Source organism: Ictalurus punctatus, chromosome 1 (assembly GCF_001660625.3).
Source record: "Ictalurus punctatus breed USDA103 chromosome 1, Coco_2.0, whole genome shotgun sequence".
NCBI lineage: Eukaryota > Metazoa > Chordata > Actinopteri > Siluriformes > Ictaluridae > Ictalurus > Ictalurus punctatus.
Genome location: NC_030416.2, coordinates 1055260 through 1068081, shown reverse-complemented (window position 1 = coordinate 1068081; position 12822 = coordinate 1055260). Strand labels below are relative to the sequence as shown.

At 49.0% G+C, this 12822-nt stretch overlaps 1 protein-coding gene across 1 annotated transcript in view; it reads right to left on the bottom strand.

Moving 5' to 3' along the window:
• The window catches only part of cdkal1 (CDK5 regulatory subunit associated protein 1-like 1), a 214459-nt gene that overhangs the window by 39026 nt on the left and 162611 nt on the right, over window positions 1-12822 (bottom strand). The window contains exons 11-12 of the mRNA XM_017464881.2: window positions 8155-8335; window positions 2584-2646 (exon numbers count right to left, since the gene is read on the bottom strand). Of these exons, the coding sequence (XP_017320370.1) occupies window positions 2584-2646; window positions 8155-8335 (244 nt within the window). The remainder of the gene's footprint in view (window positions 1-2583; window positions 2647-8154; window positions 8336-12822) is intronic.

The following is a 12822-nucleotide window of genomic DNA, read 5'->3' as shown; positions in this document are numbered from 1 at the left end:
AAGAGAGCAATTTAATCGCCGGGCCGCAGGTTATTGCAGAAACGTCACACACACACACACACACACACACACACACACACACTCTTCCATCCAAACGCTTATCAAATCAACTAGCAATCTGTCGAGATGTCCAGAGCAGGAGCGACACGGTGGAAGTGCGTCGTCTAAACTGCATCAAACAAAGCGCTCCAGCAGGTTAGCGCACTGCTGCTACGCTAGTACACAACTTCATATTCCACCACTACTACGGTCACTGATACTCCACATGGAACCTCACGCTGTTTCTGTCCTACTCGAGTTTTTTTCCTTCCAAAATCCAGTCAGTGCAGCATCAAAACTAAATCAAGAGAATACACAAATCAGGTCCTGCAGCTCCACGCATGCCACAGCGCTAGTGAATTCTGCGTTCGCATTGGTCAGAAGGTGTCGACTCATTTCCTGACGGTAGCGCAGCTGTGAACGTGTGCAGCTGTCCATATGCTGACGCTTTCTCTAACATTTATGGAAGGAGTCTCCAGGAGCCTCGAAACCTGAGACTTTAAGATCCTACGACTTAACTGTGTTTTTTTATCCGTTAACGGCTACAGAACGCGAGCGAAGCCCTTAACCGGTGACGCAGACCCGTCCAGGAGATAGGAGACGCCAGGGCACAGCAGGAAAGTGTCTCTATCAGCGGCCTCGGCGCCAAATGACCAGTGTGGAAGCTCGTGCATCATTACAGAAGGATTAATGAACCAGAGCTCGCTCATTACGCACCCGTGCCAGAGCCAAAATGGCCGCCGTCGAGCTCCGGAGCTCCATTTGGCCTCAGAAGCAGGCGTGTTAATTGTCTCGGAGAAAATTAGACAAGGTGCTTGTATGATGTGTCCGACATCCAATAAACCTTCAAAAAGATGCTCATCACCAAAGAAACGCTGCACTGTCCTCTTCCAGCTGCTCTTCTTCCTCAGGCGCTGATCAGGGTAGAGGGACGCCGCTAATGATGACCTCCCCGGGACCGCTCGTGCAGCAGAGACCTTCAACAACCATTGAAGGCCGTTTACACGGCGTCGAACGTGCTAACGGCTCGTATAAATAACGCGGAACCTCTTCAGGGTTCGGGTTAGCGTTACTGACATGACACCATGCTAACCCCTTCTGATTAGCGCTCATTAACGCCGAGACACGGTAGCGCCTCAGAGCGACGGCGACGTAAGAACAACAGCGCGATGCCGAGGCACGACTCGATCTCAGGAACTCGTTTCTGAGGAGGAGACGAAAGGCTAAGAGACGCTGATGAGGAAATGAGCATCGCACGCTTCTTTTAAAAACCAACTCAAAACTGATTTTCCTCAGAGATTTAGAGTAAATGATCCCGAACAATTACTAACTAACTAAATGCTAGTACTCATAATGCGCAACAACAGTCGCAGAAATGCTAACAGTTCTGTAGTACCTTCCATTATTTGCGAGCTGTTTTAGCTTGTTCAAACTATGCTAGCATTATTTGAATACGATCATGCTAACTGTAGCCTATTAGCATTTTAAAAAAAGAAAAAAAAGAGCGCGTGTGTGTTTTCTGAAGCTGCCGATCGTTAGGTACGACTGTATTTATTCATCTTTATCTGTTCAGCATCTACTTGGGGGCGTGGTGTATGAGGTGGAGCTCTCGCTAGCTCCCGGGAGCATCGTCTGACCACATTCCTTTCCAAAGTATGTCCACGTGAGAAGGCCTGCTCAAGTCCTGAACACTACGACTGCCAATCAGTTTCAGGGACAGTCCCCGCACCAAATCCTGAACCATATGGACTAGTGTTATTATTATTATTATTATTATTATTAATATTACTATAATAGAGACCCAGGCTGGATGTCACGGTATCTCGCAGCGTATTTAAGACGTGTCTGATCATAGTAGTCGAAAATAAATAAATAAATAAAGATCTTAGAGGGCGTTTTTTTTTTTTTTTGTCCTTCCTTTCTCACCACTTCCTGACTCCTAAGCACTTTGTTCTTTCTCAGGCGATACCGTTACCGTCCCCCAGTAAAGCTTCACCTCCTGTCTTTATGGCTTATTCAATTTGGACTTGATTACGCCGTGCGGTGGTAATTAGTCCGAAAATAAAAAATCCGTGGATAACTGGAGAACTCCGGCGGCGCTATCGGCAGCGACCATGGCTTTTTTTTTTTTTTTTTTTTACCACGGGTGGGAGATTTAAAGAACTAAAGGAGCTTGGCTCTGCTGAAATTTTAATGAAGCCATTAAAAGACAAGAGCTGCAGAGCTCACGCTGATTCCTGTCCAGATGCCCAAAGACTGTGACATTCTGCACTCTCTCTTCTCGCGCTCCTTTCCCCCCCAAACCACGTTCAAAAGATGCATCGCCCCTCTCTCTGGAGATTACACTGACGAGGCTGACAAGAAGAATGGCGGAAAAGCCATTATCCTTAACAGCAGAGAGAGCAGGGGAAGTGCTGCGGTTGTCTGCTTGAGAGGAAGCTCAGATAAGAATCTAAGAGCGAGGAAACGCACTACTACAGATGAACAGAGAGAAAAGGTCAGGTTTAATGAAGGGGTGTGATAATGGACGACATCAGCGCTTACCTTATGGTCGTACGGGTTATACGAGTGGAACAATGCAGACAGCTCCTTGGTTCTTTGTTTTTTCTGTTAGGGAAGAGGAGGAAAAAGAGAAGGAAATTAGAAAGGATCCCTGCATGCGGGAATACAAGGAAACGCATCATCTTTAGTTAAGACTGCACCGAAACCAGGCTATGATGACAAAAGGAAATGACTCCGACTGCCGAGCAGAAGAAAAGAGCCACGCTTAAGGGGGAGATATGTGAATATTTGCCTGCTGAGCCTCTGGCTCTTCTTCCTCTGAAACAGCTCAAATGTCCTTAATTTGTAATGAAATGCGAAAGCGGGGGCCGGAGCTGATGTATGAAGGCTCTTAACGCGGTCACTTAAAGCAGGCAGAGAACGTTCCAAGCGAGTCTAATTAGAACACTGACCGGGCGGGAGTTCAGTCAGGGGAAGCTGTGCTTTTTCACCGCCAAGAGAAACCCCAGCGGAGCAGCAGCGCATGAGATCATGGAGATCAGACGGATCGGACGGAAACATCTCAACCGACGATGGGAAACTTCAGACTCCTCCGTAAGACTGTCCGGGACTCGCTAAAGCCCAACCTCTTCCCAGCGTAGCGTACTAGACCAGAACCTTAAAGGCTCCAGATTCACGAGTCGCTCCAAAAACGTTCTTTTTTTGGGAATAAAACCTCGTAATCTAATCTGGCATATTCATATCGTCAGGACTGTACACGATCAAAGGGCGATCGGGCGGAGAACGGGGACCACCCTCAGGGTGACCACCTCAGCAAGAAGGGTAACTACCATGTAGGCAAGGAGAGTAAGCGCTATCAGGGCAAGAAGGGTAACCCTATGAGTGGAAAAATTGGGCAAGGACGGGAACCACCTGAATAAGAAAGGTAACCACTTGGACAGTTAGGGTGAGCACCTGGTGAAAAGGGTAACCTCTTGGATGACAAGGGTAACAAAATGGGTAAGGAGGATAACGGTGTATAACGATGGGTGAGCAGGGTATGTACCTGGACAAGGAGGATAAACAATTTAGCAAGAAAGGCAAACACCTGGACAAGAAAGGTAAACGCTTGGGCAATTAGGGTAAATACCTAGCAAGAAGGGTAAATACTGCAAGGGCCAGAAGGGTTAGCACCGGAGTAAGAACAGAAAACACCTGAATGAGTGTTTGGTAACTACCTCGTCAAGAAGGTCAACCAACTGGCCGGGAAGGTAAAATTTGGGCAAGAAGGGTAACCACCTGAGAAGGAGGGTAAAATCTGTCACATGTCATGTGACTGTCATCTGCATCGGCGCCTCAACTCTCAAACTCTTACCCAAATCAGACTTTCCACTTCCCCGTTCCATCACCTGCTTGCTCTTGAACTGTAGACCTTTCATTGTAAACATTATTATTAAACATGCGCTAACGGCGATCAATTAAAACAAAGAAATAACAAGTCTAACGGCCGCTGCTGACGTGCGCATTCCATAATAACGGATCTGAAAAGCCCACATTCAGCTGCGTTAGTGTCAAATAGTGAAAAACTGTTCACGTAACGCAACTTCGCCATCTTCCGGCGCGGATCAGCGACGCCATCCGACGGCCGAAAGCGTACAGACGCTGCAGAGGATTCGACGTGGACTAGCGAGAGCAGCAGAATGAAATATCCAGGCTTGGTTTAATAATTCGACCGATTTCTTGCTCCGTTCGAACCAGAACACCAGCTGGATGAGGATCGGGCTGAACACGGCCTCGGGGTTTCCCTTCTTCAGCTCGAGCCAATGAGCTCCCAGCAGGATTGGCTCGATAAGGCCAGGATAGCGCGGGCGAGAATGAGCAACCCCTCCGGCCGTCTGAGAGAAAAACCAAGCCGGGGAAAGCTTCCAGATCTAAAGAAGCCGAGACGAAGCCAAGACCAAGCCGGCGAAGTCTAAAGAGAATACGCTCATTCCTCATCGTGATGCGTTCCTATGTTCAGGAGCTTAAAACAACACCACCACACAGACGGAAAAGGTGAACCTCGTGACCTCTGGAAATTCAATACTTCAGAGTGCTGAGGCCAAGGCGAAGATCGCTCTACTTCTGAAGCCGTGCATCACATACGAGAAATCGTCCCGATAATCCAAGGAACATCTCTTCCTCCTTCGGTTGTAGCCGTCATTACCGAGCGCGAGAGTAACAGAAAGCACCGAGTGGCGTGGCTCAGGACACATTAAAGTCCAAAATGGCTCCAACTACCTGAGGTAATAGCAGGCACAGCAGAAACGCACTAAGGAGTATCAATTTTCATACCGAGGTAATGACATCTTCGCGCTTCATTCCTTACTGCTGAATTCGGGCTCTTATTACAGTCAGAGCATTATGTCGCTGCTAGCAGGAAGACATTCAGGCTGAAAAAAAAAAAAAAACCTGCTCCAGGTGCAATTTTCCTTTCTGAGGCGAAACTAGGAGAGCTTGATTCGGTGTGTTTAGAAGAACACCACGACTACTTAATGGTAGCTCTACTCCGTAGCGTACGCTAATGACATCACGAATCAAAGTGCTTAGTTACCGTACAGGAACAAGTCACGACATGCCGCCCGTCCATATCACAAACCAGACGCCTGCTACCGTGATGTTGATGAGCGAAGACGCTTCCTACGATGTACATCTGCTCCATCTGAAAGCAAACACGATGCCCCATCAGGTGGCAATTAACACACGACCCCCTCCTTCCCCTCCCAAAAGTGCGTCGGCATAATAAAAGAACGAACTCTCAGACCGACAGCCTTGGCAGGGGCACTAATAATCGCCCTCAAGGTCATGTGATCAAGCCCGGTAGGCTTCTTGTGCATCGCTAGCTCCTCTACGAAGAAGCAAACGATGTTATAATACCGTGACGCCCTCGTCCCGTCTCGTACGCAAGGACGACGTGAACATCGGCGTCACCATGCTCTCGACTTGGACACACGCCCTCGTGAGTGACGGACGTTGGCGGGGTACAGCCGGGAACGTCACGAGCGGTGCACCGGTCTTCAAAAACTCAAAAAGGTGGCCATGTTTGGAGTCTAGTCACACACGTGTCACTTAAACGTGTAACGCAGAGGACACGTTAATAAATGGTAATATGATAGAAATGTCATGCTGGCTCAAGAACAAGAACAGCAGCAAGAGAATCTTGTGCTGAAAGGTAGCTGTAGCTCTATTCTCCCGCAGGTCAATAATAATAATAATAATAATAATAATAATACATAGGGCTCTAAATGAACTGGACTGAACACACATCTACGCTGTGAGAACAGTTTCTGCTCGTTCCTGCAAATCTGTACAAGCATCATACGAAATCCTCGACACGGTCCAATAAGCGCCAGTCGGTGAAGAACGCCGAGCTCGGCGTGCCGCCGTGGAAAAGATCAAAGTCTTCCGAAGATCTGGACAAACAGGACCTCGCGGAGAACCTAATCCACAAACAAATGATCCCGCGGTGTGGAAATCGTAAAAATAGCTTACAGCCATCGAGGACTTCATATTGTTATGAGTACCGAGCCCCGGAAGCAAGTAATAAAAGAACGACGAAGACGGGAAAATGCGTTTTTCCGTGCGTTCGTGGAAAAATAAATCTCCTCCAGCACGTTTTGGACCGATACAAAGAGAGAGAAGTGCGCTCTTATCTCTGAAAACAAAGACCAGAATCAGCGATGGTCCGTTAGACACAGCTCTCCGAGTACGAGGGTTTAAGAAGAAGCACAATGATGCGGTCTGAAAAAGAACTACTGTTAATAACTGAGGAACAGAACATCGTTGAGGGGGAAAAAAACAAAAAAAAACCCATCACGCTGGTGGGAATTGTCAGATGTAGTGAGTAAAGATGTCGTTTTTCTTTACACTTGACCTCATCCTGGGCCGGCGTGGTTGCCGGAGGCCTCGCGCATCTGTCTTAGCGTTAAGATAATTTAGTTTCCACATGTCGAGTATTCCTTACTGACCGATTCCAGCAACGCTCTCGGAAAAGCGGCGTACCAGAGCGCAGCGACCGCTCAAGTCCTACTCTGTGCTGCTTGTTTAATTTCCCCCGGCTGAACACGGCGTCGGCGGAGGCGATGAGCTGTCAGGGTAAACACCTGTCCGCCTGGTAACACCAACATTCCAGGACATCATCCCGATTTATCACCGCTAACCCTTTCCCAACACGCGGGACTAATTACGCATGGGCTTTTTTTTTGAAGGGGGGGTGGAGTGGGGAGGGGGGGGGGGGTATGCAAATCCCTCCATCTGCATCCCAGAACTTCTTCACGATTCGGAGCGTCCACCCAATGATAAACGAGACGTGGCAATTTGTCACGAGAGCCGAGCCATTCATCATCTGGAAGTGGACGGGTCCTGCAGATAAGACGGCCTTAAACGAGCCGAGTGCCAGAACGGGCCGGTCTGCGAGTCTGGCTGTCGCTTCCCTCAGCCCCCTGCGGTCTCCTGTGCGAGCCAGGCGCTCATTACCGTTTGGAGGAGTCATTAATGTGACACGCTCACGGTTGCACCCGCTAGGAGACATACCCATCTTTCAACAGGACCGGTAGAGAGTTCTGCGCCTTTCTGCAAACTCCCCACACACGCCGGGATCGACTACCACAGCTTAAAGTTAATAATCGGACGCGCATCATCACGCGATGACATCACTAGCGTCCCTCCGGCTGAGACGCGTGTGCCGTGACCGCGGCGTGTTGATAACGAGGACGTCTTCTGCGCTCGTTTCATCACGGCTGAAAACCGGTTTAAATGTCACACAAGCCACGGTGGAAAAGCGCTGAGAGAAATCAGCAGCACGACGCACGCGTACACCGTCCCACGCCAGGAATTCCACACAAATCCCAAATAAAGCAACCTTCAGCACTGAACTGTCACCAGAGCCGTTCCACTGACCCGGTGTAGAGGATCCGTTCACAGCCCTCGTCGCCGGGAGTACTCGTGGTACCACAAACGACCAGATTCCCTCACATAAAGCCTGGAGAAATATCCCACTGAAACGCCACTACATGGAGATTATTACACCGAAGACCATGTTTTCTTTCTTTTTACGCTGAAAGTCTTAACGATGAACGAACTTTGAAGAGTTCAAAAGGATGAAAATGTTGAAAATGTTCATGAACACTACAGAGAAGTGTAGAAAAGATGACGAGCTTTACGTCACGCTTGACCGCTTTCCCCGATAAAAACAGAAACCACTACAGACCAGAATCAGAGCAAAACTAAACAAAGACTATTTTTTACAAGGTGTATGTGGCTCTGAAGTGTCCATTACATGCTTGGTTGTTTTTGTGTCAGAAAGCAGTGCACACAGACGGAAGAGAGAATCAGGTCACAGCCGTCACGATCGTGACGCTCTGCAAGCCGTGGGCGGAGTCTCCGAGGCGGAGACTGGCAGGTTTGTCCGTCGACACTGACGCTCCGTGTTTGGATAAGTAAGCGTGTCACATGATGGCTCGATGTTAAATCCTGAGTAAACAAAACCCCCAAAGTGGTGAGTGGGTCCTGTCGCGCAGCTCCGCCGTGGAGCCTATGCCTGACTGTCTGCCAGTGGTAGCTCCACTGGGACGAAAAACAAATGCGAATGCTCACCACATGAGCCGGGACCTGCTCCATCTTGGCCGCGGGAGTTCCGGGTCGTGGGTAGAACTGGTTGATGAAGAGGCTCGGGAATCGGTACTTTCTCACCAGCTCCATCGTCTGCTGGAAGTCCTCGTCCGTCTCTCCTGGAAAGCCGCAGATGATGTCGGTGGCGATGGTGATGCCTGGAACCCTATGAGAAACACAAGCAGAAACAGTATGACGTGGCGTTCTGTAATCACCGGAGTGAACTGGAGCTACGGCTGCGGTGTAAGAGGAACAAAACACTATCGGATTTATTTCCGTCTGGCCCTTCACTGTAAAGATGCTTTCATACACTCGCATGTACGTACCGACACGCCTCAAAGGGAAGGGAAACGGTGTTCCTGGAATAAATAAAGACACTTCAAAGATTAGAGGACCGTGATAAACGCGCTATGAACGGGAGAGCGTCTAACCTCGGATCAGACGAGCGTATAAACCTGCACGAGGAAGAGAGCAGAGGATAGATTCCACCCGGGCGAGGTCTCGCTGGGAACGCTCTCCACTCTAGAACCTTATCATCAGCCTCGACGGCCATCGACTGGCCGCATACGCGCTGATTAAATTAGGCTTTCTGCTGAGGAATCGCTCCATCGATTTCCTTTCGCATGTATCCTATTGTTATCGATCATCGACCTACGGGAAAGGAAAAGAACCGCGAGGCTCTCTCGGAGTAGTCCGATCCACACTGACGGAGAGTAGTTTCTGCTTTGGTGAGAAAAGTCAGCCTGGAGTCAATGCGTCTGCGCCCTTTAAAGCATTTATTAGCGCATCGACAGCGCTTTCTGCCTAAGCGAGAGCGAAATGTCGCGGCTTTCAGAGTTACATTTACATTTTGTGCGAAGACGCCTGCAGAACTGGGGGGAAAAAAAACACTAAGATCAGACTTCAATTTGAGTTTTATTTGTTTTTCTAAAAAAGTTATTGCACAAGCAACAAGAAGAAAAACACACCTCCATGTCTAAGCTCATGCTAGCGACAGGCCGAGCTGCCATTCCAGCAACGTTCTCAAATCTACGCCAATTAAATCCGACGCGTGCCTATCGACGACACCGTCTGATGTTCATTCTTAATCATGTTGCTCTTAGCTGCACGTTTCCCCCAAGATAACCTCTGACCTATTGATACGTCCGTACTTTCAGGCAGCGTTAATGTTCCAGAGCGTCCTCGGGCAGTCACGGGCCCTTGACCTCTTTAATCTGGGAGGCGTTTTTGTTTTTTTCCTCCCTCTGCGCAGAAAATAATCCTGAAGCTAACGGTTTGATTTAAGATTGGCGTACGGTTCAAATTTCCCATGGCAGCCATTATTGGGATATAAAACTGAAAAGAACGAGACCATTTCTCCATCAATTTCTGCAAAGATTGGTCCACGCTCATGAACATGACGCTGGCATAATCCCGAGCTGTTTGTTTATGGTCCGTCCTTACATCTCTGAAACCTTTTAGAAGACGTTTAGGAATAAGGAGGCGGGGAGGATAAGGCACGGCCTAACGCACATGCTATTAGTCATCGCCGTTCGACTAAGTGTGGTCAGGTCCACTTGGCTAACGGCATGCAGCAATGTCCTGAGACCAATTAGCGAGGCAAGCTGTCCACAGAGGCTCAGTGCTGGATGGATAATACTCACCGTGCCTCGTTAGATTGAGCTCCAAGCCTAAAATGGGCTAATCTCTGGAGATATTGAGTATATACACCGTATAATGGAGAACACCATCCAATACACGTTGTCATATAAGTGAAGAACATGTCACGAACGTGTGGAGGGACGAGGTTGGCGTTCAAGAAAGTCGCCGAATGGACTTCTCAGGTTACGTTGTGTGGAAAAAGTAGTGATCATTTGATTTGGGTTTGTTTTGGGGTTTGTTTTTTTTACAGCAGGATTCATGCAGGAACCTGAGCTAACAAACGAGCGCACGAAAAACTCTCGCATCGAGCGAAACAAAAACATGAGCGGCCATGACCGGAAGACTGCCGGTTAGATCGGCGCGTTCGAAATAAACCAGGTGCATCCGTGTTCTCGCATCTCGCTCTCTCAAGAGGAGAGGAATCTATAGCTCATCACGGAGCGGCGGAAAAAAGAGAATGTAATAGAGACCGAAGGCGAGCCGTGCGCTCTCGCTCGAATCCATTACCTTCTCTCCAGCTCTTCAGGCCCCTTGTGAAGAAAGGATTGAAAAGAGAGTGGGGGCGAAAAAAAAAAGGTGCTAATCAAAAATGATAGAGCTGGCAGCTCATCTCCTCCGGTCTGGCAGACGGAAGACTCTTTAATGCTCCGCTGGCTTGTCAGCCGTGATTGCATGGCTCTGTGGATGCACCGTAATACGGCCAGTTAAACCGTTATTACGGAGCATCTCTCCTGTCCTCTCGCTCAGTCCATGGTTATACATAACTACAGCCCAAACCTCCCAAGTGCACGCAGGTGCCCCCTCTCGAGCCTCTCTTTCACATATCTGCAACAGCAGAAAACAACGTACTTCAGGGTGTCACCGGTACCTCCGCGTCCCCACGGTTACCGTGTTCGTCATTTCCCCCGCAGTACACGCGAGTGCAGTCGAGACTGAAAAATCAAGTCCGAGAGACGTGACGTGTCCAAAAGTCTAACACCCAAACAATCAGCTGAAGGAGATAAAAGTTCCGTGACAAGTTCCATCCTCGTGTGCAGCCAGGAGCTCAGCTCAGCTGCCAAGCAATCAAAATGGAGGATCCCCCGAGACTCATTTCCGCACCCCTCTCTGCGCTACGGCGCTGAGCTAACGTTCACGCTGCTCCAAGCGTCGCCACGAGTGCGTCTCGGTACACCCTGACGGTTCCTGCTCCATCTGTCAACGAGCAGTCTCTAACACGGTTTGGCTTTTGTTTAGGCGACCGGATCCAATTACACCTTAGCAAGAAAGATTCGAGCCTGATAGTTTGGATCGTCCTGAATATACGGGTCGCTCGTTCCCCTGGGCCTCTGGATCGGGCACGGTCCAGCCACCGTGACACCTTCTGTCGTTACAGGCCGTTAACCAGCTTTACTCGTGCCAAAGGTGTGGAAATACACCTTAGAGTGTTATTGACGGCGCTTCCGATGAGAAGAGGAGCAGGAGAGGACACTTATCGAGAGAAGGAAGGGTGGGAAGCTCTATTTCATCCACTAATGAACTCCAGCTGGGGCGTCCCCAGGGGATACCTGACTGAAACTCTCTACCATGTTCTCTGGAATTAGGTTTGATGGAAGGGCCGACTCGCCCGACAGCGTCCTGCGTGGAGCGGTTTTACACGGGATCAATCTTGCTCACCATGGGCACAATGAAAGACTGAGGAATGGAGTGAATAATTCAAGTGCGCTCGGGTCTCACGGATGAGACGGAGCTCGCTCGTACGACCGGCCAACCGACCGGAGACGAGTTTCCACAGTTTTCAGTTGGTCCAGGGAAAGGGGCGGGAGTGGGCCATGGGGATACCCCGATTCTGGTTTTTGGAAAACCAATCTCTTCGCTTTCGGCTGAAATCCCAAAGCGCTTGTTTGTGCCGTTTTTTTTTTCTTCCATACTCCGATGCTAACATTTTGAACTTGTACACAAAAGGCGTGAAGGTTGGCAGGTCCAGAGGACGTAAAAAGAGGGTCGGTTAATCAGCCGAAAATTTTCTTTGCACCTGCTGAGCGAAGACGAGACGCGAGCTGAAACGAAACAGGATTTAAGAGCTATCGCACGTGCCGGTGAACTAAAATCTCCTGTTCCCATTTACACTTTACACCGACACGCACTTAAATAAGCTCGGGACGGATTCTCAGCCGAGCCTAAATCCTTTTAATTAAAATCCGGTCTAACTCGGCAAGCTTAGAACTTAAAAAAAAAAAAACTCAGAAGAAAGCTTAGTAGTAGCTTCGTTTGACGGAATCAAATTCTGCGAAAGGGTCTGTGGGGGAATGAACGCGAGAGGTGCGATATCCGTCGGAGGGGTGAGTTAGTGCGACAGATGCACACGACCTTCCGGGATACGAGATGAAGCTGGGATTAAACAAACGGGATTTTGAGATGATGAGAAGCAAGGCATGACTCCACTCTGAAGTGGTGGTCAACATCTGGAGCTCTCCTGCGGACAGGGCCCTCCAGAGATGACGACGAACATCTGGAGCAGGAGAAACCGAATCACACCGGTGCCGTGTTCGGTCCGATCTGATCCGATCAGGAGCGGATGGATGATTCGGAGAACCTTTCTCAAATATGACGCACATTTAGATCCTTAATGAACAAGCTAGAGATGACGGTGGCGAGGAACGGGACTAAACAGGACCTGATATTCTGTAGATACTGAAGCAAAACCGTCTCATTTATCAGTCACAGCGTCACGAAAGCATTCGCATTTCTATTATGGTGCTTTTATTATAATATTAACGTCACTTCTTCTTTCACCAACAGTGAAGTAACCCAAGAACCCTGGCCCCCTGCTCCGATTTCAGCGGCTCCTCCAGTCCAGGTCACGGGGTTTTTTATAGCTCAGGTTTGAGACTCCGGCACTAATAGAACATCATGATGTAAAGGGTTAGTATCTCTTTTATTATTATTTTTTAACAGACAGCGATGGGCCCAAGTGCCACCGAGGGGCTGGTTCCGGTCTCGGAGGGGATAATTACGGGCCTTGATGGTCTT